The sequence below is a fragment of the Eublepharis macularius genome, chromosome 11 (assembly GCF_028583425.1).
Source record: "Eublepharis macularius isolate TG4126 chromosome 11, MPM_Emac_v1.0, whole genome shotgun sequence".
Classification (NCBI taxonomy): domain Eukaryota; kingdom Metazoa; phylum Chordata; class Lepidosauria; order Squamata; family Eublepharidae; genus Eublepharis; species Eublepharis macularius.
In genome coordinates this window covers 21,748,653-21,771,610 of record NC_072800.1, presented here as the reverse complement: position 1 = coordinate 21,771,610, position 22,958 = coordinate 21,748,653, and the positions used below count along the sequence as shown (strand labels likewise).

At 44.9% G+C, this 22,958-nt stretch overlaps 1 protein-coding gene across 1 annotated transcript in view; it reads right to left on the bottom strand.

Annotated features, from left to right (window-relative positions):
* The window catches only part of LANCL2 (LanC like glutathione S-transferase 2), a 39,532-nt gene that overhangs the window by 2,591 nt on the left and 13,983 nt on the right, over positions 1-22,958 (bottom strand). Inside the window, exons 3-8 of the mRNA XM_054991985.1 lie at positions 17,208-17,415; positions 12,869-13,016; positions 11,498-11,644; positions 8,321-8,503; positions 5,970-6,146; positions 2,968-3,040 (exon numbers count right to left, since the gene is read on the bottom strand). Coding sequence (XP_054847960.1) covers positions 2,968-3,040; positions 5,970-6,146; positions 8,321-8,503; positions 11,498-11,644; positions 12,869-13,016; positions 17,208-17,415 — 936 coding nt within the window. The remainder of the gene's footprint in view (positions 1-2,967; positions 3,041-5,969; positions 6,147-8,320; positions 8,504-11,497; positions 11,645-12,868; positions 13,017-17,207; positions 17,416-22,958) is intronic.

Genomic DNA, 22,958 nt, shown 5'->3' with positions numbered 1-22,958 from the left:
GACTGTAGAACTGACATTTATTTAATCACATTTGACTCTTGCCTTTCCTCTTAATAACTCTGCATGACAGGCAAAGGGTAGCCACATCTTATGCATGCATGCTCTAGCACAGGGTCCCTAAGGGTCAGTAGCTGGCTCAAGCTGGAAACCGGAGATTGTACAGCAGCAAGCAGAAAATACTGCTTGGTCAATTTAGAGGTTTCATATTGCCTGCCAATCCACCCCCACCTTCTCATCTGCATCAGAATACTGAAATTCTCATATTAGTTGGGGATAACTCCTGAGTAAGTCCTTCTGAATAAAATCTTACGGGCCACAGGTTGGGTGGAACCAAGAGCCCAAGGTTTTGATTTAAGCCCTGACAGTTAAGGGCAAGATCTAAACATCTGCTGCTTTACAATCTTCATAGCTCAAAAGAACCACGTTATCCAATACTCAGCCATGCACACATTAAGACCTTCGTTGATGGTTCTCTCTTTTTGAGAAGCTGGATTACAGTCAGTGAAGGCGAAAGACATTTTTGGTAAAAGTTCCATAATGGTGGAATGGATTACCAAAACAAATCTGGCTATTTCCCAGCATTTAGAAAAGCTTGTAAAACCTCACTGTTGGCACCGGCCTTCAAGGAGATGGGAATGCTTATGGTGTTAAGCAGAGTGAAATTTATGTTCTGATGATTAATTTTCTAAAAAAAATTAGCCACTTTAACATTAAAATATTGCTGTTATTTTATGCTCTGAGCTTTGGAGAAGATATAAATATTTCAGGATAAAAGGAATGGAAAACTGACTTCTCCCCATCAAATCTAAAAACACTCCCCTGTAGACATAATACCAGCTTCAAGCAAGAGAACAGACTTCAACTGCTCAAGAAGACAACTGAATGCTCTTTTGTTTAAAACACTTTCAGCTTTTGTGCGCTGATGCAGTACAATAACTCAAAAAGCAAGTCATTGTAAGCCAAGTATGGAAATGGTTCGTTGAATTTTTTTTTCTTGTTTACCAACATGTGAGCATGCCTCAGCGCAGAGAAGAATAGCAGATCAGCTTTCCCGCCCGACCATTCTGCTACATGAAGAACATCTCTCTGAAGGAAAACATGAACTTACTGCAACGGGTGAAGTGCAGCGCAAGTATTACTATCGCTGTGAATGTTCCGAAATAATTCTGCATTTCCAGATGTCAACAACAGAGGGCAACCATGATTCATTGAGTGAGTTTCAGTGGCTTAGCTTTAGGTTATGTGATGGGGTTTCAATTGGACAAGAACACCCCACCTCCCCTCCCAAAACTGACTTGTATAATCAGATTTCCCAAACACACACACAGGGACATCTTTCTGTGGAAAGTAAAACAACCTGTTCACCTCAAAGAGCTCAAGCAGGCAAAATTTACTCACAACTGTTGCGGGAAGCTTGTAGTAAGTTATCTTGGATACAGCCCCTTTGAAGCCTACTGGGCTTTCTCTCAAGAAAACAGGCATAAGATTGGGCTGCCAGTCGTAGCGCCAAGCTATAAGTGATGAATGACACTTGAACGGCAAGTGAACAGACTCACATGTATTCCTCCCTGTTCACTTGCGCTCGAGTGGAGCGCAAGTGGAGCGCAAGTGAACAGGGAGGAATAAATGTACGTCTGCTCACTTGCCGTTCAAGTGTCATTCATCACTTGTAGCTTGGCCCTCAGTGACAGCATCAGAACGGGACCTGGCCGTGACTTGCTGAGCTGCCATCAACGTCAGCCAGAGGCAGCTGTGACTCACGTTGGCTTGACTGCGGCCACAGAAAACGGAACATTTAAGCTGCCTCTAACTTCTCAATAGCAATACACTGGGGAAATCTGACCTCTCTCATTAAGATTTGGTTTCTGAATCCTATCAGTTAAACCCTATGGTTGGGTCGCACCTTCTGCTGTACCATCTTTCCAGTGTACACTATCTTTCCAGTGTACACATTTACTCCCCCCCATCGTAATTAAGCATAGTATTTATGAAACCACAACTTGGCGAAAGCAAGCTGATAATAGCTCATAAAAGTAATTGACACAGACAAGCATACCATTAATCCAAATTAATTCACCTTCCAGAACGAGAACCTTTTTAGCTAGGTTCTGAAGGCCTGGCCGGAGAGAGCCACTTTCAGCTCTAAGGGAAAGGAGCAATTCACAATCAGGGGCTGGCAGATGAAAAAGCTTCAGCGAAGGCTGGCTCCCCTAGGAGGGCAACCGGGCACGGATCCCAGCATCTGGGCAGGTTGCTACGGGCAAGCAGGTGCAAACCGTTTGTGAAAGCAGCCCAGTGCCTTAAATTAAGTTCCAGAAAGTGGCCTTCTGAGTAGGTGGTGGGTAATGGGAGAAAACACAAGACATTTTCAGTTGAACGTGGGCATCTGCTAGCAAATAACTGCTCAGTGGCCACTCGCCATGGTGACTAAAGGGCATCTCTGAATACCAGTGCCAGGAGGCAGCCTCACAGGAAAGCCTCGGCTTCTATGCCCTGTTGTGGGCCCTCTGGGGCAATTGGTTGGTCTGGTCTGATCAAGCAGGGCTCTTCTGATTCTCAAATATCGCCATATGGTATCAAATAGTTTCTGGACGGGACAAGAAAGCAAAAACTCTTAATAGGATTCCAGCCTCGTCAATCTTTCAGGATTGTTGGAAGAATACAACGGAGGAGGGGGACAGTATGAATGCCACCTCAAGCATCACAGAGTGGGGTAAAGATACAACTCAACCAACCAATGAAGATTAGGAGCTTGAGAAGGAGCCAAAAGCTAGAAGAGAGATGATCTCGGTGTGTGTGTGGGGGACGGGGGGGAGCATTTCAACTCCTGGTTGAGTCAGGACTCCTAGACAGGCCCAAGACAGTCCTGTTAAGATAACAGAAGCCCGCTTCAGACTGAAATCCCCCACAGCCCATCGAAGCACTACAGCTCTGCAACATAGAGGCCCACAATAAAACCTCTCTTGCCTTCAAACAGCGAGTAGGGTCGGTCCGGAATCCGACATCCGTGTGCCCCGTACTCCATACACCACTCTGCAAACTGAGAGAAAAGCCGCAAGCAGGCAAAGTTAATGAATATCCTGACATCCAGAATAAATCAGCATGTCCAGCTTTCGGATATGCAATACTGTGCAAAACAAATCAGAAAAACAAAATGCAGTCATTTGTCTGGATTATGGGAGAGTGTGTCAGCCCCAATAAAGACTGTGATTGGGTATCAAGAAGTGGGAAGGGCGGATTAACCAAAAAAACCTTTCTACACTGATTAAAGCCCGCATGCCAACTCTCTACTAATGTGCCTCTCTTTTGACAGAGGTGTTACTTCTTTTTATATCAGCAACCTGTTTTTCACTCCATATCAGCTCCCGGGTGGGGAGAGAATCTCCACTAATCTGGATCCAGGAGGACGGAGAGGAGCTTTTTGGACTTCTTGGCTTTCCTTCTGACGGCCTCAATTACCGTTAGAAGGAGGTAAGAAAGGGATTCTCAGCAGGAGCAGAATCCAAGCCCGTTTCCCAGAGGAGGAATGGCAACTGTTCACAGCGGAGGTGGTGAGCAGTCAGCAGACCGCAATCTGGGGCACGTTACAATCAATGACTTTCCCAATAGGCAGAAGATACAGAGGCCCTCTCCAACAGGCTGCCTGGACCGTCTTCCAGGTGAACAACTGCTGGTATCCGCTGAGGGACACCTACAGTGCAAGCCTATGCAGAATTACACCAGTCTAAGCCCACTGACTTCAATGGACTTAGACTGGAGTAACTCTGCATAGGATTGCACGGCTGATGTGATAAAACGATTTGATTTTATGTAGGTCGGTAGGAAGGGTTCAAGAACTCATGATATGTACAAGAGAGGGATGTGCGAGGACCTTGTGGGGGAGAGATATCCTTTTCCCTCTTGCTAAGCCTCAATGTTGATTTAAAATAGTAGAGTCCGGTAGCACCTTCAAGACTAACTAGCTTTATTGTAGCATAAGCTTTCGAGAGCCACAGCTCTCTTCGTCAGATGCAACTTTATTGTAGCATAAGCTTTCGAGAGCCACAGCTCTCTTCATCAGATGCAACTTTATTGTAGCATAAGCTTTCGAGAGCCACAGCTCTCTTCGTCAGAAGCAACTTTATTGTGGCATAAGCTTTCGAGAACCACAGCTCTCTTCGTCAGAAGCAACTTTATTGTGGCATAAGCTTTCGAGAACCACAGCTCTCTTCGTCAGAAGCAACTTTATTGTGGCATAAGCTTTCGAGAACCACAGCTCTCGTCAGATGCATCTGACGATGCATCTGACGAAGAGAGCTGTGGTTCTCGAAAGCTTATGCTACAATAAAGTTGGCTAGTCTTGAAGGTGCTACTGGACTCTTTACTATTTTGCAACTACAGACTAACACAGCTACTCCTCTGGATCAATGTTGTTTTAAATTGCCTCGGCAACTCAAAATGGTGAGAGATCTTGTGATGTAGTTTTATGAGGTTTCAGTTGACTTTTTCATTAGCACAAAACTCATAAAATGGCAGCTCACAAGATACACACGAAGGCTGCTCGCAAAGCGAGTATGAAGCGGCCTTATACAGAATTGCACGACTGGTCCATCAAGGTCTGTCTTGTTCCTTTGATTGGTGGTGGCTCTCCAGAGTCACAGGTTCAAGTCTCCCCAATCACCTGATACTTTCCCCCGGAGACACTGGGGATTGAATCTGGGCCCTTCTGCTGCCAAGCAGATGCTCTTTCGCTGAGCCCCGGCCCCTCTTCGGTTAGTGTTGCAAAATCTCAAAGGTTTTAATTTTTACAAAATTTTACTGAATTCCACTCCCCCCACTCCATATTTTTCTGCAAAGTGAAGGTATGCTCCAGGTTTGCAGAAATGTTTATTTTAGCCCTGACTGGCCTCCTTTGCTGATTTTTTGATTAGCACAGCAGACCCTCTCTGGTTATTAGAGATATAATTTACAAAGTACACCACAGAATTGTTACTGCTCCAAATCTCTCCCAGATCAACAGAGTTGAATCCATGGTGGTATCTTGCTGTTTAAAGCAGCTAATAACAAGAGGAAAAGAGCAAGAGTCCAGTAGTACCTATAAGACTAACACAATTTGTGGTAGAGAATGAGCTTTTGTGAGCCACAGCTCACTTCTTCAGATGTGGCTCATGAAAGTTCATACCCTACCACAAATTTTGTTAGTTTTATAGGTGCCACTGGCCTCTTGCTCCTTTCTACTGCTAGAGACAGACTGACACGGCTATCTGTCTTTCCATCTTGATCAATAACAAGAGGGTTTTATATCTTGGGAGGCATACAAACCAGACTGTTGTAAAAGTCTGCCTGAACATTTTGCATTTTCTTATTTCCCCCCCTCTTACCCCTTTCATTTTTTCTTTTATATCTTTTAGAACGTACACCATTTTGGCATAAAGCCATCTGTTTTATTCTTTGTGTAATAACTTAAAAGCTATCAAGAACTTAACAAAAAAAGCAATAATTAGATAATAATCGCTGTGTTTGCTAATTAATTCACTTTAGGTTTACACCATCCAAGAAGATGGAAGATTCCTCTTCTTCCTTTTCAGCATTTATCAGGGTGGAATAAATCTGCATTCAGTTATAAATTGAAAAGGACATGTAGTGAAGGGGAATTCTGTGCTAGCTCTCCTGGTTGAAAGCTATGAGTCAAGATAGTAACTTTGCTTCCTCCGTATTTAAAACTTGAGGGCCTATTCCAAACCCAAATATTTCATTGTCCTACTCTCAAGCTAATACTCTGGGGAAAGAGTTGTATTGGCCAAAATAATTTTTTTAAAAAAATACTGAAAAGCCTCCTTATAGAGAATTGGCATTCTCCTATGAAGAACTATATGGTTGACAGATTATATTTTTGGAACAGAGAAAAGCTAGTAATTTTTTTTGGAAGGAAGGAAAGAAGGAAGGAAGGGGGAACAGGGACACAGCATGCATTTTTTAAAAAGAAATACCTTGCAAGCTCGATAGAGGTACTTTTTATCCTGGGTGAGGCGATAGAGGGATAAGAAGGCATATCCGTTTCCTGCAGTCCCGTGGCAGAGTCCGTATCCTTTCCTCAGCAGCCCTCGTTGCCAAATTACATCACTACATTCCATGGCATCTTTCAAATACTTGTCCTCTTTGAAAACCTGAAGCATTAAGAACCAGACAGGCCCATTTAGCCAGCGCAGTTTCCTAACAAGAATAATTCCCACGCTTGTCTTTTGCTCTAATGCAGAAGATTTGTGCTAAAGGAGCAGCCGTCTGCACGCATCACCCATGTGCATGCAGACACACATCATTTCTGCACCGCAACACTCATCCGAGGCCCTCTGAAGTGTCCAGATGCATTTTCAGATGCACACGCCAGATGCTCGCCCCCTCCAAGAGGCGTGGAAAATGGACTCATTACCCAGGAAAACTCTGGGAAAACTCTTCTATCAGAAAAAGGCACCCGCGCTAGTGGAATGGATCCATGGGATTTGATTTGGTTTTCATCCTGCACTCACCCCTCCCCCACCCTCAATTTTATCCTTACAACGACCCTGTGAGGTAGATCAGGCCAAGACCCAATAATCGGCCCCGGGTCACTTAGCAAGTCTCACGATGAAAGTGATGGTTCAAACCCTGTCTGACATTCTAACTGGTACCCTCCACTTGCGTATCACAAACTGCTTCTAAAGCTCCGGTGGCTTTCTAAAGCATCATGGGAAGTGGGTGTGGCAGTTCAAAAGAAGGAAGCTCCCCCCCCCCCCTGCAAAAATACCTTGAGCTCACAAAATTTGTTTTAGAGAATCTTGGCCCATAAGAATTCTCTAAACTACTACACTCTCTCAGGAACTAGTAAGACAAAACAGATATCTCTCTATGCTGTGTAGACTAAGGAACCGACAACATGTGTCCGCACTGTAATGGGATTTCTGAGGGACTACATCTCCCATTAGCTTGATGCTGATATAGCAACAGCTGACTTTTCCTGAGGGGAGAGAAAGGAAGGGAAAGGTGAAACTAGAGGTCTGATGGAGAACTACGGCCTGGGACATTTTATTTATTATACTTCATTTATACCCCGCATTTCTGCCCAATGAGAACTCAAAGAGGCTCATATCATTTTCCTTTTCTCTATTTTCTCCTCATGACAAATTCTGAGAGGTAGGTTAGGCTGAGAGGTTGTGACTGGCCCAGGGTCACCCAGCAAGCTGCGATGGCACAGTGGGAAATCAAATGTGGGTCTTTGCTTACTGTTAGAAGAGCCCACGGAAGAAAGGCCTGCAGCTAGTGCATTCTTCTTCATCATCATCACCATCATCACAACAACAACATTTGATTTATATACCGCCCTTCAGGACAACTTAACACCCACTCAGAGCGGTTTACAAAGTACATTTTTATTATCCTCACAACAATAATCACCCTGTGAGGTGGGTGGGGCTGAGAGAGCTCCTAGAAGCTGTGACTGACCCAAGGTCGTCCAGCTGGCTTCAAGTGGAGGAGTGGGGAATCAAACCCAGCTCTCCAGATTAGAGTCCCGTGCTTTTAACCACTACACCAAACTGGCTCCCTGCTTCTTACTAGCAAGCACAAAAGGCCTAAAGCCTCACTCTTCGGAACCGCGCCATCACTTCCCACACCCACTCAGTTGAAGCTTCCCTGTCTACTCACCTCATTAAAGTACTTATTGCTAATAACTACATGTCACTACAGTTGTTGGAACCCACCAGGGTTGATAATCCAAGTGCCAACCCTCAAGTGCCTTCAGCACTTGCCTCAAAGCTCACCACCAGAATCACGTTACTAATCTGTATGGTTTTTACAACAGTTTGGGACAGCTGTTGTTAGAAGTCTGAAAGAAAACAACTTTCATGCTCAAGGAAGCAGGCTTTCATCCTTTGGGCGGGACCGAGTTTTCCACTCACTCATCCAGTTCCCCTCCGTATGACAACCCCATCCCAAATGGTTTTTGCAGATACAGGTACCATATATTCAGGGTGGCGTAATGAATGTTGTAAGCTCCAAGAGACGCGAGTTTGAATCCCCACTCTGAAATGGAAGCTTGCTGGGTGACCTTAAGGCAGTCACATATTCTCAGCCCAACCTACCTCAGAGGGTTGTTGTGAAGAGAAAACAGAGGAGAAGAGAATGATGCAAGACACTTGGCGTCCCCATTGGGGAGAAAGGCAGAGTATAAATGAGGGAAGGGAGGAAATGAATGGAGGATTCCATGTCCAAAAAGGCACCAGCAGAAACGCTGCCCGGATCCTGCCGTTTGCTCTGGGCTCGGATCCTGCTGCCAAGTAGTTTTTATGCAACAATGGGAAGGTACCTGATAGGCTTGCATGAGCATGTGGATGACTCCTGGGGCGCCATGACACCAGTGCACCAGCCGGTCCGTCTCGTTGCTTAAAGACGACGGGTAATTCCCAGACCGGAATTTTTTATGACGCACGTAGTCAATGCTTGGCTTCACCAGCTCCGTCAGAGTCTCCTGATCCACATGGGAAGCTGGCTGGAAACACAAACAGCCCCTTCATCAAACACGTTCAGAAGACGGAACGGCGAGGTCTGCATGTTACAATGAGAACAGGCGCACGGCCAAAGCGGAAGCCGGTATCACACCGGGCCCCTCGCTCTGCTCTCTTGAAAGGCCTTTGCGTATTGCAAGGAAGTGTAAATCTGAGGAGGAGGGATGCCTTTGTTCTGTTTTTGTATTTCTTGTGCAACACCTAAGGTGGTGATTGGTGCATTTCCCTGTGCAAAGAGATGTCCCCGCTCACCTAGAATTGGCACATCTCCTAATTACAAAGTGCCCCCGGGGCTGAAATCTGGCGCGGAGGGGAGCAAACAACATCTGCTATAACCAGTGAAACAAACAAAGCAAAACAAGCCCCCCCTCTCTCTTTTAAAAAAATTATAACCTACTTTCTCAATTGGATGAATCTCAAGGTGGGGTACAACAGTTAAAACGGCGCCCTATGAGTCTATATGATCCAAAACATCGACCAAACTAAGAGAAATTGTTTTTAACAGTTCCTTGTTTTCTACTGTTTTATTTTAATTGTAAGCCATGTTGAACAGGCCTCAGAAGAGGCAGCATTGAAGGGTTCTAAATCAATCAAATTTAAAAAGGAAAATGTTATAACACATTTTGTAAACCGCTCTGAGTGGGCATTAAGTTGTCCTGAAGAGCAGTACATAAATCGAATGTTATTGTTTTTATGTTATGCCACAGACCGCTAACACAGTCAATCAAAAAGGACGTCAACGGAAAGGTGACCCCAAAGGAGGAGGCTTTACTCCCATCTGAATGGCCGTGCTCTGAAATCGCCCGTGCTTTCAACAGGCAAGCTGATGGTACCATCTGGCCAGCGCTGCAGGGAAAGCTTCCTCCAGAACAGCCATAAAGCAGACACACAGTGCAACCCAAAAGATTTTCCGGGTCTGGGCTGAAAGAGGTGGGAGGTACCTGAGGGTAGCCTTTGATGTAGAGCAGGAGATCAGTCTGGGACAAAAATCACAGCATGAGCAGAAGCTCACAAACAGGAAGCTGCAGGGCCATTGCTCTGCACATGTCCCAAGCACCAGAAGAATCATGTTCCTTAGTTCACACCAGAAGTAAGCGCCAAAACACAGTATTTCAACCACCAGTCTGGCAGCCCTACAGCTTCTTCAACAGGGAACTAGCTGAAGTCCACAGTCAACCCAAGCCAAAGAGGCCTGTGCCACCTATGGGTGCAGCTGGGCTGGATTCTGGGTGAAACCAGGGGTTAGCATCAAGGCGAAACACTTTTTTAAAAAAAATCTGCACCAAGGTCAAGTGCACCAAGAAGAGTCAGATTACGCACATCTCGTAAAATTCAGTTTACATTTGCAAACTATAGGGACAGGTATCTATGCCTAGCATCGAGCCCAACTGCACGTCTACTGGAAGTACTCTGGAAAGCGTGTGGTCAACGCCAGGTCAGAACTCAGAAACCAGAGTCTCTTCACAGCCACGAGGACCAGCTTCTTGCTTTCAAAATAAAAACAGAACAGAAATATTTTCAAAGAACAGAATGCTCCACCCGGCACTCAAATTCTGCATTTTCTTGGACTCAGCCAAGGTACAAGAGACGAATTACATGAAGAGGAGCACGTGAAGGGAGTCATGTTAGCCGGAAAGCTAAGCTTTGGATCCGAAGGCTTTGTCAATTTCCCCTCTCTACAGAGCCAGCAAAGACGGCTCCTCAAAGGGTTTGCTAATTTCCTCTTTGCCTCCCCAAGGCTCTGTCAGTTTCACCTCCCCTTTTAAGAGCTGAAGAGATCTCCCTGGCTCTTTAGAGACGGGAAATTGACAAAGCTTTCCAATGTCTTTTAAAACTCAGCTTCCCGGCTAACGTTGCAACTCTCTTCACGTGCTCCTCCTTGTGTAATTCGTCTCTTGCAGCTTAGCTCTCAGGAAATGCACACAAACCCTGATCATCATTTAAGAAGTATACCTTCCTGCCAATCATTCAGGGGCTGCTTGGGACCTGGGCAATTTCCACGGAATGCAAACTGTGGATGCCACAGACATGCAGAATAGCAAAGAAGCTGACAGACAGGGGTGAAAAAAGCCAAGGGCTTCTCATTCCTCAGAGGTGGGGTTGGATGAGGGCAAAACGTGTCTCTCCCCAACACGCCAGACCTAGTCCACTCCCCTTACTACCTTAGGCTTGGACCCAGACTAAATTTTCCACAAATGGAAGGCACTTCCATCAGCAGAGCAGAACTTTCCTATCTTATCCCCTCCTGCTTATCTCCCAAACTGCTGCTCCTGGGGGGTCCTCGGGAATAGCATGAGAGGCGCAAATCAGCAGCAGGAAGGGGGAATTGGCAGAAATCACACCTCTGCAACTGTTAGCAGAAAATCCAGCCCCAATCCAGCCTTTCATCTGTACTCCATTCTCATCCCCGCCCCCTCACAAAGCTTTGAGTGCTCTCTCATTTCCACTCCAGTCTCTTGGACCGAGTCCATCGAAGTAGAAGCCTGGCTTCCTCTTCCTCCTCGTCTTCGCTTCGCCTCTAGTTCTTTACGTGAAACACTATGAACATTGATCAAGGATGAAACATCCAATGCGCAAAGCCACCAACAATTGTGCATAAACAGAGGGTGGGGTCCAGAGCACTCATGCTCACTCCCCCTCTAGGCGCACTGAAAGTAACATGCATAGTGTCTTGTATGCAGGGGCTTCCTGGATCCTGTTGGCAGTGCTTGCTAGGCGGCCGGGCCAAGACAGTCTCATAAGCGGTTCAGAAGGGCCATGGTAGGATTGGCTCGGTTGGAATCAGAGCTTCCTAGAGCATCCCTGCAGGATGGCTTGAGAGGCTCAGTTCCTGACGATATTAAGTATTATTAAGGAGAGCAGCTCTGAGCATATGCAGAGGGCCCTTCACTGGTTGCTGAGAAATCACAACCAGGAGCCACTGTTGGGGGAAGGATTGACATCAGATATAGGCACAAACAAACAACAAAGAATGTTACCTGCATTAACATGTAATAGATCCCCGCCACACCGTGAGCTGCACCAATGTACTGCTTCTTGTGCCACTGGTATAATAACGGGCAGCGTTCAGCCTTTCGCTCCTCCAGGGAAAATTTTTTACCCGACTCAATGATGGAATCTATTACCTGATGCAACAGAGAGAACGGAAGACCGAAATCACCGCCAGAGAACATTGCATATCTGATGGGTGCATTCCACAGCCATGTCATCTAGGACAATAAACGATACCTAATTCTCACAAAGAACATCTCGAGAGACGCACACAGACAGATGAGCCACAAGCAGTATTTTTCAACTGCAGGAACCAAATCTTACGTGACCAGCTAGAAATATTCCCATGGCAACTGCCTTCTCAAGCAATGCTCCAAAAGTCTTCCCAGCCAAACCAACATGTAGTTTATACTAGTTATACTTGTTTGTTGCAAGAGGTCAAGGCTTTCTCCTTGTAGCACTTGTTAGCAAAGTATTGCTCTTTTGTGAACTTCATCAAAGGGAAAAGGAGATTCCCTCTCTCTCACTTGAAAGAGCTGTAGGGGACGTGATGTTACAACTATGTTGTGCACCTACTAGACAGTGCCTGTAATATCACGAGTGTTGAATGAGATTGTCTCTGCACTAACAGTTACGCCTTTTTAACTATTATTCCTGCTGCTTTAGAGGCTGAATACTCTTTTCTGTATAAAATTGAAATACAACAGTTGTGACAGCTTGATACGTTCCTACTGAGAGTTTCTGTGTCATTCAATACGTCGAGTCAATTTACTTGTTTTGTTTCTGCTGTGTTTCATTTCTGTATTGGGCTTATGCTTGTTTTCAAATTCCTGTGAAATCTACCTTGAGACTCAGTGAGAAAGGGGGGTGATAAAAATATGCAAAGAGTACTTGCGGGACCCTTCTGAGAGCAAGTCTTATGCCTCCCACATCACAACTCGCCAAGGCAGCAATTCTGGACTCCTGTTTTATTGAGCTGTGCTGTTCTTCCTTTCTAGCATGCCACCTTCCTTATTTATCTTGGCAACCAGAAACAGTACAGCTACCCTACCAATATCCTATTATGCGGAGATAGGATTTCTTGCTATTGGTGTTGCAGCAGTGCTAGCACGAAAGAACAGAACTGACTTTACAAAATGTTCCCATCCAGAAAGGAGGAGGAAAGAAAGGTATAGGAGTACCGAAAACCGTTTGGCAGCACCAGAGTTCCAAATATATGGAACATTAATATAACATTAAGAGTAAGATGTTGGAGCCACAACACATTTCCAGTGCTCTTTCCTTATGAGGCAACTGACTTCCTGGAAAGTCCTACCACTTGGAGAGCATGAAGTATTATGGATTACCGCATTTCTTACCTCTTTGATAACTGACTGAGGCACAGTGTCAGGGCCAATTTCAGTATTCAAATAGAGCAAGGCATACAAGTAACCAGCTTTTCCATAAAGGAGCTCGTCTGGAAGGTCAGAGTCTGGACTGAGGACTATTTTCTGGAGCTGCAAGAGCCTGAGACAAAAACAAAATTGGGAAAAATCACACCAGATTCCTAACCTTGAGTATGGGGTAATAGCCAATACCAGCTTGTAAACGGCCATACACTGGTCGCCACAGGTGAATATAAACCACCTCCAGGTGACTAGGCAGGAAAACTTCTAACTTCTGTTAAACCAGAAAGTGTTCAGATGAGGTACTAAAAGTTGTGTAGGATTTAAGTAACATTTAAGAATTCATGTGCAAGACTGATTTCATTTGAAGTTATTTAGAATTTTCAGAAAAAACTACCTGATGTTGATTGGTACACCTGAGAAAATAAAGCTAGATGGGGTGTTTTTGTATTCTGTTCTCCAAAACCCCAAAGTTTTCTTTACCGTAACTGGAAAAGGACACCAAAAGAGTGGCTTCCTCGAGGTAGTCACACTTTTCCCCCACAGAAGCAGTAGAGAATCTGAGGGGCTAGCTCAAACAGAAATAATTGCTTGGATCCTGCTGAAAATCTCTGCTGATGGAAATACTTCCATCATGCCCTCTCAGTCTCCCCCTCCTGCTGCAATCCAACCCCCCCCCTCCCAACCATGCTGCGCTTGGGAGACAGGGAAAAGCATGAGGGGGTAGTCTGAGCACTGCAACAAGAGGGGAGAAATCAGCAAAACTCCCTGTCCCAATCAGCTGAAATTTCCAACTGGATCCAACCCATCTCTACAAAATATGAGACAGCTGATCAGTATCCAGCCCAACACTTAACAAGTGGCTCTCGGGTGTATTTGGCCCCTTGTGACATAGAGCCAGTCATGCAGGGCCTCTGAGCAAAATCTCTTCTCACCTAAAATCTGCGGCATCAGCTCACATCTTCAACTGTCCACCATTAGCATCAGGAGTCAAGTGTAGAAAACTCAAGGAATGGACTTGCATGTGTGAATCCATGGAGGATTTCTTTAAAAAACCTTAGTGGCATCTCTTCGCTATATCTTAAGTAGCTCAAAATCATATCCATTTCAAAATCCACTTCCAATGGAGGAAGGGAGAGAGGTTTAGAAAAAGGAAAGAGCTATTCATCTGCACTTTCAGAGTTCCTCCTGTCTCCTGAACAGCTTTCTGGCTGGCAGCCACTTTCTTTGGAAGTCGGCCTGATTGATTTCAATAGAGTTTATTTCCAATTAAGCACGCTCAGGATCCCAAACTTAATCTTACTTTATTCTTCCCTCCTATTCCATGATGCAGTCTGGCTGCATTGGAATTTGAAAGGTATCTCTCCGATTTTGTTCTCCAGCTGAGAGAAAGAGCCATGAAAGAGATTAATCTTGTATCAATCTCCTCTTAATCCACGACCCCTTGCATCTGCTAAATATAAACCCTGCTGGGAGCTGAACAGAATCCTCGAGAGCTAATCTGCAACATCAGGCAGAACAAGGGATGCCGGCAGAATGCTAACAGATACAGCTGCAGGTGTCCTGCAAGCACTTCAGTGTTCATCATTCTTTGAAGAACACTGGGATGGGTTAAAAACAAACAAACAGAAAGCACACCTCAAACGCCTCTCGATCAAAATATTACTATTTCCTGAGAAATATTAGAAGAAACTAAACACATACACTGGATCTCTAGTATCCTCTTTTGTTATCCTATGCATGTGATCACCTGGAAGGGATTTCTACTTGCCCCAGGTGACTAAGTGAGTGCCTGCATCCAAGTATGTTGTAGCAACTCACTGCACTTTGAAGGTTTTTGGTTTCCCTTTGAGCCCCTCAAGTTTTTCATAACCTAAGGCCCCCTTTCACTGATATACCTAGGATAAGTCTAAGCAGTGCCAATGTACTTGTCTCCCCTCCCCCCCACCGGTTACATTTGGGTGCTTCAATCCACGTGTTTAAGGAGAGATGAAGCTTAACAAGTAAAACAGTTATCTATTAATGCATAGCACAAAACTATTTTCCACCTGAAATGCAGTGTGCTGGATCTCACAGCTTGGGTCCTGCCTAAAAGTGCGATTTTTGCCGATGCGCAGCTTCCAACTCCCTCCCCAGGTATTTCTTTGGGACCCTAGTCCCCCTGAAGCAGCATTTCAGGCTGTGATAGGTAGTCCAAGGTGAGGAAGTTTCCCTGCATATGCTGAAATCTTTGTCCACGAAAAATGTTTAGGATCTAAGACTATGGCTGCGCTCACAAGGAAGATCTTCTACACCTCCCCCTTCCCTCTGTGACTCTTCAAAAGGCAGTGCCAAGGGCTGTGGACAAAAAGCCTCCGGCGAGGAAGCATAAAAAGGACAGGGCAACCACTCTTTTGGCAACGGACAAAGTGCAGCCACACTGAAGCAAATGAAGCCATCTCAACATGAATAGGTTTGTTTTGCATTGGCTGCTAGTAGAGTATCGAATCAGATTCAAGGTTTTGGTAATGACCTATAAAGCCCTATGCGGACGGGGACCTGCGTATCTGCGGGACCACCTCTTCCTATATGTACCCCAGAGGATGCTCTGATCTAGTGATAAATATCTGTTAACAGTCCCTGGCCCCGGGGAGGCCCGTCCGGCCTCGACCAGAGCCAGGGCCTTTTCGGTCCTGGCTCCAACCTGGTGGAATGCTCTGTCTAATGAGACCAGGGCCGGGCAGGATTTGTTATCCTTCAGCCGGGCCTGTAAGATGGAGCTATTCCACCAGGTACATGGTCAGGGCTGAACTGGGCCTCGCTGGCTGATTTGGAAAGAGCGTGGCCCTCCCTATCAGAAATGTCCACCGCCACCAGACTGTGTTTTTATCTACTTGTTTTTATCTGTTGAAGTAGTTTAGTGATGGTTGGGTGAGAAACAGATGGATTTCTGCGTTGCTGTTGAAATTTTGTAATTCCATAATTTTTAAATATTTATATTGTATTTATTCGTGGTTTTAAATTTTTTGAAATGTAATGTTTTATTGAAATGTTCATGCAGTGTAATCTGCCCTGAGCCTGCTGGTGTGGGGAGGGTGGAATAAAAGTTGAAGCACGCAAACAGATAAATAAATAAATACATTTCTTTGATGGGACGGACTTCTTCAGATTTCTCCAGTAAGTGCCAGAAATAATATCATGTGATCTGAAAAAGCAGCAATTAACTCATTAATTCTCTGTGGGACAAAGAGGACTAGAAGCTTCCAAAAATAACAAACCTAACCAGCAACAGAAAAGTGGATGACCCCTTTCTTCCAGCCATTGCTGGAGGAAGAGAAAAATGCTGCACCGAAGGCCTAAAGAGAAGGTATTAGGTCAATGAAATGATGTGTCCCCACCATCTTTGATGGCCCAGGTCTCTGCATCTTGGGTCTTGATAAGTTTCATAAGCTGTATATATGTTCCTGTGGGTTAATTCCCATCCTTCTTTGCTAACACTCTTGAATGCCCTCTCCTTCAAAAACTCACTGCCTAAAGGGTGAGCTGCCTCCCCTGAAAAGGATACTGCTCATGGCAATGCATGTCTTCAGCCTGATTAAATCTGCTGTGCTCTTTCAAAGCATGCATGCTACTACTCGGTGTTGCAGTCATCAAGTTTTGTGGACCAACTCAGTTCCTTCTCCGGACCTTGCGAGGTGGGTAATCAGAAAGCGCAGGACACTTCCACGCAGGGATTTCCCCCCACATGGAATGCAGGACGTCCCAAATTTAAGGGGAACATCCACACGATGTGCTCACTCCAAGCGTGGCACATGTTGTTTCCAAGACTTTCCCTTTTTAAGGTAGAACTGCATTGATCAGGATGCTCCATCCACAGGAGAAGGAGGGAAAGCTACTTGCTTTCCAAGTAGCACAGGGTAGCTCTCTGTCGCAAGCCATTCCCCACCCCAATTCCTTTAAAGGATTTTCTGTTTCTCAGTCTAGCTGCGCCACAGCATTACAATGGGGTTCAACAGGGAAAAGGAACATGGTTGGTAACGTGGTGGTGGTGGTGTCTGGGGCTGTGGGCGATGAGCTGCACAGTCACTGTTGCGTCTGCACTTTACACATCAGCAATGAGAGGAAGGAAGAAAAATGAGGAGGGGGCACAGGCAGCAACAAGCGGCCCAGGGATGGGTACGCCTGAAAGCCTTTCCCACCCGTCCCCACACAGCTTGCAGCTTTCTCCACAGCGGGAGCGTGTTTTCATGTCCCCATCTGGAAGCAGCACTACTACTGAGCCCCCAAAGGATTTGACTGTACGTATAAATGTGTTGTTAGACCAGACACTCACTTTGTCACACACTCTTTGGATTCAATGTCGTTGTCTAGCTTGTGGTACACCACTGCTCCCACTGCCAAGGGCCCAGCGTCACCACAGAGGAAAGTCACCCTTCTTCCATTCAGGTTGCGTAATATTCTCTTCACGTAATCCAAGGATCGTTGGAGGTTGTTCTTCTCGTTTGTCACACGGTACAGGTGAAGGTACAGGAGAGCTATCCCTGTACCACACAAAAGAGAAATTACCACACAAAAGATACATCACAAAAGATAAATTAAACACCTAGTTACCTTCTGCGCCTCTGTCTTAATATTACATGATGAAAACAACAACAAATCATAAAAGTAATAAACTAAACAACCTTTGAGCAAATTCCATGTTTGGGCTGAAAGTTGGGGTTGGGATTTCAGTTCCCCGCCCCTAAACATTTCCTCTTTTTCATCTCTTAAAAAGAAATCCCAGATGAATACATAAAAAGAGTGCTTCAGCTGTCCACTTGGGCATTATCTGCTTATAGCTTTAGGCTGGATCGCCCTAATTCAAAGGCAGTTTTTAAAAATAAACTCACTCCAGGAGGGTTGCCTCAGTCACAAACACACAGCACAATTCTAAACTGATTTACTCAGAAGTCCCCCTGAGGATTAGTAGGCCCACAGCAAACAGGGCTGGCCTGGTCTCTCAGCTAAATATGCCGAACGAGGAATCTAGAGATCCAGAACAGAATAGCCTTGGAGAGGGGTAAGGAACAAGAGAGTAGCAAATTAACAAGGCCTTTAGTAGATTAGAAATAATATAATTAGGTGTCTGGGCCCACGTGCGAGAAGTATCTGAGAACGGCAAGAATGTCCAACTAAATACAGAAGTGAGATTATAATTCAAAGATCAGGTGTATTGGTTAAGGTGCAACAAATAATGATGTGTATGAAAAACAATTTAAATCACTCTTTGAGATTTTTTTTTGTTATCCAGACTCCAACCCTAAATGAGAATGAACACAGTTTTTATATATTTTAAGAAGGTATCTGAGTAGAGATAACTTTGTATGTTGTCTGAAGTTCTAACAGAACCAATTAGCCTGGTACGTGAGTCCTATCAGATGGGACAGCTATCTCTTCTTGGAAGAGGATTTTGAAAACCTATAAATATAGAAAACTGAATGGATCGGAGCTTTGTGACCTGCTTACTTTTGGTAAAAATAACTAACAGGCTCCAATCATCTCTTTCCTTTATATAAGATCAATAGATGGTATTATCATTTTAGTCACTATTAAAAGTATAAATAATTGTATTTTAATAAAATAGTAAAATGGAAGGAAGAAGCTCTAGTAGTATTTTACTTCTGAGGTATATCCTTGAGTGGTGGAGACTGCCCTCAAGTCAGAGTTGATTTATGGCTGGCGGGGTTTTCATGGCAAGAGACAATCAGAGGTGGTTTGCCATTGCCCGCCTCTGCAACCCTGGTCTTCGCGGGAGGTCTCCCATCCAATTACTAACCAACGCTGACCCTGTTTAGCTTCTGAGATCTGATGAGATCAGGCTCACCTGGGCTATCCAGGCCTATATCCTCTAGAGGACCTAAAATGTTATTGCAGAGTATCTCTTGCTAGCAGATCCATCTAATGTAGGAAAACTAACTAGGTGCCTAAAGCTATCAGAATCAGGCCTGACCAGAGTCATAGGGAACTCTATGTTGAAGAGGGGGACAAGTGACAGCGGAGCACATAGTACAAGAGAGACAGAGTGGTGTAGTGGTTAGCAGTTCAGATTAGAACCTGGGAGACCCAGGTTCAAATCTCACCTCTGTCGTGGAAGCTTGCTTGGGTGAACTTGGGCCAGTGACTTCCCCTCAGCAAACCACCTAGGTTGCTGTTGTGAGAATAAAATTTAGGAGGGGGTAATGATCTTGTAAGCCACTTTGGGTTCCCACTGGGGAGAAAAGCGGTATATAAATATCTATATAAATTAATATGAATAATGGTTTTCATCCCACATAGTTTAAATTAGTGTCTTTTTGGTGTTCTGTGTCACTGACTTCAAACAATTTCCACATCCATAAAATTACCTGCATTGGCAGAAAGTAAAGCTAGATTACCCAGAGAAAGTTTTGAAAAACAGCGCCCAAGCGTTTTAACGTCAGCTATCAAAAAGCTATTTTCAGATATCTCGTGAGAGGAGTAATCTTTGAAGCACCATTTAAAAACGTGAAAGGCCTCCAAGAAAGTGATTCACTGACCTTTTAGCACACTGCTGTCACAGCAGGATGCCGGATGACGCATCCTTGATGTTTCGACTCTCATTGTATAGGTGCGAAGTGCAAAATCCCACCAGAGACAACGCAGTGGTCCGAGGATTAGATTCCGGCAGAATTGACTACTGGCACACAGCCAAGACACATCCCGTGCCATGACAGTCTAAGCTTCCTGCACTGAATCACAAACTAGAGATATGGGAAACCCTTCTGGAACTTGGAGGAAGCTGAGCTTGGAGAAACTTTGCTATTTGCAAAACACATTCACCAAAACCCTCCCAAGAACAGCACACTGCTGGACTCCTCTGGGATTCAGAATAGATTTCTTTATTCCGTTCCTCCTGTTTCAACCACACCTACTGCAGCAGAGGAGGTTAAATCACGGGACTGGGGGCCGCAGCGGCTAGTCAGTTAGGTTTGCAGATGCCCAGGCATCCAGTGGGCCAGCAACCCCTCCCGGTATGCTTTTCTCCTACCTTGGCCAGCCCAAGCAGGAATCACTCATTGACTAGAGAAACAAGCAGCCACTTGTGTGTGTGACCAAAATATCACGCACAAAACATCCATTTTCACCTCCAGCAATATTCTTTTATGCAGCCAGTTCACCCTTTTGTCTGCAAAATAAGCAATCCAGATGCACGGGTGAACCAGCCTTCAATTGGGGGGGGGATGCAAATGCATTACTCATGTACATTGTGGCAATAATTTACATCTCACCTAGCTGCCGAAAGAGTCAAATGAATAAATGCATGCGCGGATCATACGCAAATGCACCATACCTCTCTGATCACAGAGATGCAGAGGAGTTAGCCGTGTTAGTCTGTGGTAGCAAAAGAGAACTTGATTCTCGAAAGCTTATGCTACAATAAAATTGGTTAGTCTTAAAGGTGCTACTGGATTTTATCACAGAGAGCCATTGAGATTTTTAAATTGAAACCCTTAAAATGCAAACACAACTAGGCCTTTACTCGTCGTGCGTGGTTCACAAGAGATTCTTGCCAGTGGCTGAATTGTGCACGAATGCTGCAAGCAGGAAAAAATCATCTTCTTAAAAATGTGAAAATATATCCCCAAAAGTGATGTTCACTGAGCAGGGGGGCTGGCTTTAACTCGGAAGGCTATGAATTCCAAAGCATATATCATAGATCCAGAGAAGTTAGCTATGTTAGTCTGTCCAGTAGCACCTTTAAGACTAACCAATTTTATTATCGCATAAGCTTTCGAGAATCACAGTTCTCTTTGTCAGATGCATGGAGGGCCAAAAGAAACTGGTCAGATATAGAGGAGGAGAGGGGAGGGCGGGTTAGATGCAAACAGCTCCTTCTGATATGTAGATGCAAACAGCTCGAAAGCATGTATCAGTGAAGATTCCCACGCTTCTTAGTTCAGCGCTGTCATGCCCAAGACTGCCGAAAGTGCCTGCCCACATATGCTATGAGGACCCAGTGCCACATACCTATTCTCCCAATTTACAGTGCAAACCTACGTAGAGTTACGGGGCAAGGGGTTGGCCACAATGTGAAACAGCATGCTGGAATAGATGGACCTCTGGTCTGATCTGGAAGGGCTCTTCTTATGTCACTCCAGCATAAGCACAAATCTATTCCCACCTGGAGCCCCCCTAGAAGAGAGAGTGACCATCTGTGACTGGATCCCCAGTTCTTTTAAAAGAGGCCATGGGAGGGGTCGGTGATCTTAACTGTGGAAGGAGCACTCCGGCCTTTTCGCTCCCTTGTGCCACTTTCCTGATGTAAATCTCCTCCTACTCTGGTGGTGGTAGAAAGTGCCCTCAAGTCATAGCTGACTTACGGCGACCCCTGCTGGGGTTTTCACAGCAAGAGACTAAGAGAGGTGGCTTGCCATTGCCTGCCTCTGCAACCCTGGTCTTCGCTGGAGGTCTCCCATCCAAATACGAACCAAGGTCGAGCTGAGATCTGACGAGATCAGGTTCACCTCGGCCATCAAGGTCCAGGCCCTCCTACCCTCAAAAGTGATAATTTGCCAAATTGTGTGTGTGTGTGGAAGAAAATAGAGGAAGTGGCTGCTTGTAAAAGAAGTTTGAAGAGCCAGGAATTTTTTTCCTGGATGGCTACCTTCAGGTAAGCTGTCTGTAGAGTGCGTAACCGAGTCTCTGGAAGTGGAAAGGCACGAGGCCATCGAGTACGATATTAACCACATTCTACCCAGATGTATTTCTTAGCAACCGGACTCATACCAGTTCCAAGGAATCAGAAATAGCAGAAATATGCATTCTGCATTTTTAATGTTCATACCAAACCCTGTTCTCTTCCCATGGAGCTGGAGAACGGCTTTCCATTTTGTTAAATGGTATAACAGAAAAGAGCATGCGTATAGGAAAATCAGTGAATCCCACTATTTGATGAAATGTACTTTCTCACTGTACAGTGTCAAAATGAAACGTACCAAAGCTGTTTTTTACTACAGTTGGTTAGTTCAGAAGGTTAGATAAGAAACATTCAGGTAAGCAGCAGACACAGAGAGCGTCGGGCTGGGACCAGAGAAATGGGGGTTCAAATCCCAACTCAGTCAAGGAACTCTCTGAGCGATTTCGGTCAAACCTAATTTACCTCAGAGGGTTACTTATTTTTACTTACAAAATTTATATCTTTTTGACCTCATTAGTCTCCTAGGGCAGCTAACAGATCAAAAATGCCTCTTAAAAGCCAAGCAAAAGCCCATCATTAAAACCAAGTTAAAATACATGTACAATATAATAAATTATATTTTCATGACAATTAAAACACAGGATTAGGAAGGACGGATCACTAAGGAAATGCCACACAAAATATATACGACTTCACTCGCTGGAAGAAGGGGAGATGAGAGTCTCTCTGGGGAACGAGTTCCAGAGTTTTGGGGCCACAACCGAGAAGGCCCTCTTCCAGGTTGCCACCCACCTCACCTCAGAATAGTGTTGTAAGTATACAACAGATCAACTCATGTACACCACCCTGAGCACCTCAAAAGAAGGGCAGGATACGAATATGTTCAGTAAATAATCTTGTCTGCATTTGTCTTTCTTTCATATTTAACCCACCCATACAAATCAAGTACATCTTTTCTATTTTGAACATTCCTGTACAAAGCCCAAGCCATGTTCCCTGGGCCATTTTCTCATCCATCTGTCTTGTTCTAAGTGAAAGAATGATTCCTTGATCACACTAGAGGGGGTTAGCAGTGGATTCTGTCAGTCACGGCATCAGAATTCTGTTCCGCTGCATTTCTAAGGGACCAGCAAGGGAGACAAGGCAATTTATTAAAAAAAAAAATTCGACACCACTAAGTTGCTTCTATCTTTAGAAGCAAACCCTTTGCAAATGGCAGAATTTTGTCACTTCTCCACCTACGGCACCATCTGCTTAGAACGCTCCAAAGCCTTTCAAAGAGACTTTAGCATGGAACAAAACGAAAAACACTGATCACCCATTTTCAGAATAGAGGGCCAAGCCGCTCTCAGCTTTAATTCTTCTTAGCAACAAAGCTGGAAGCCAACT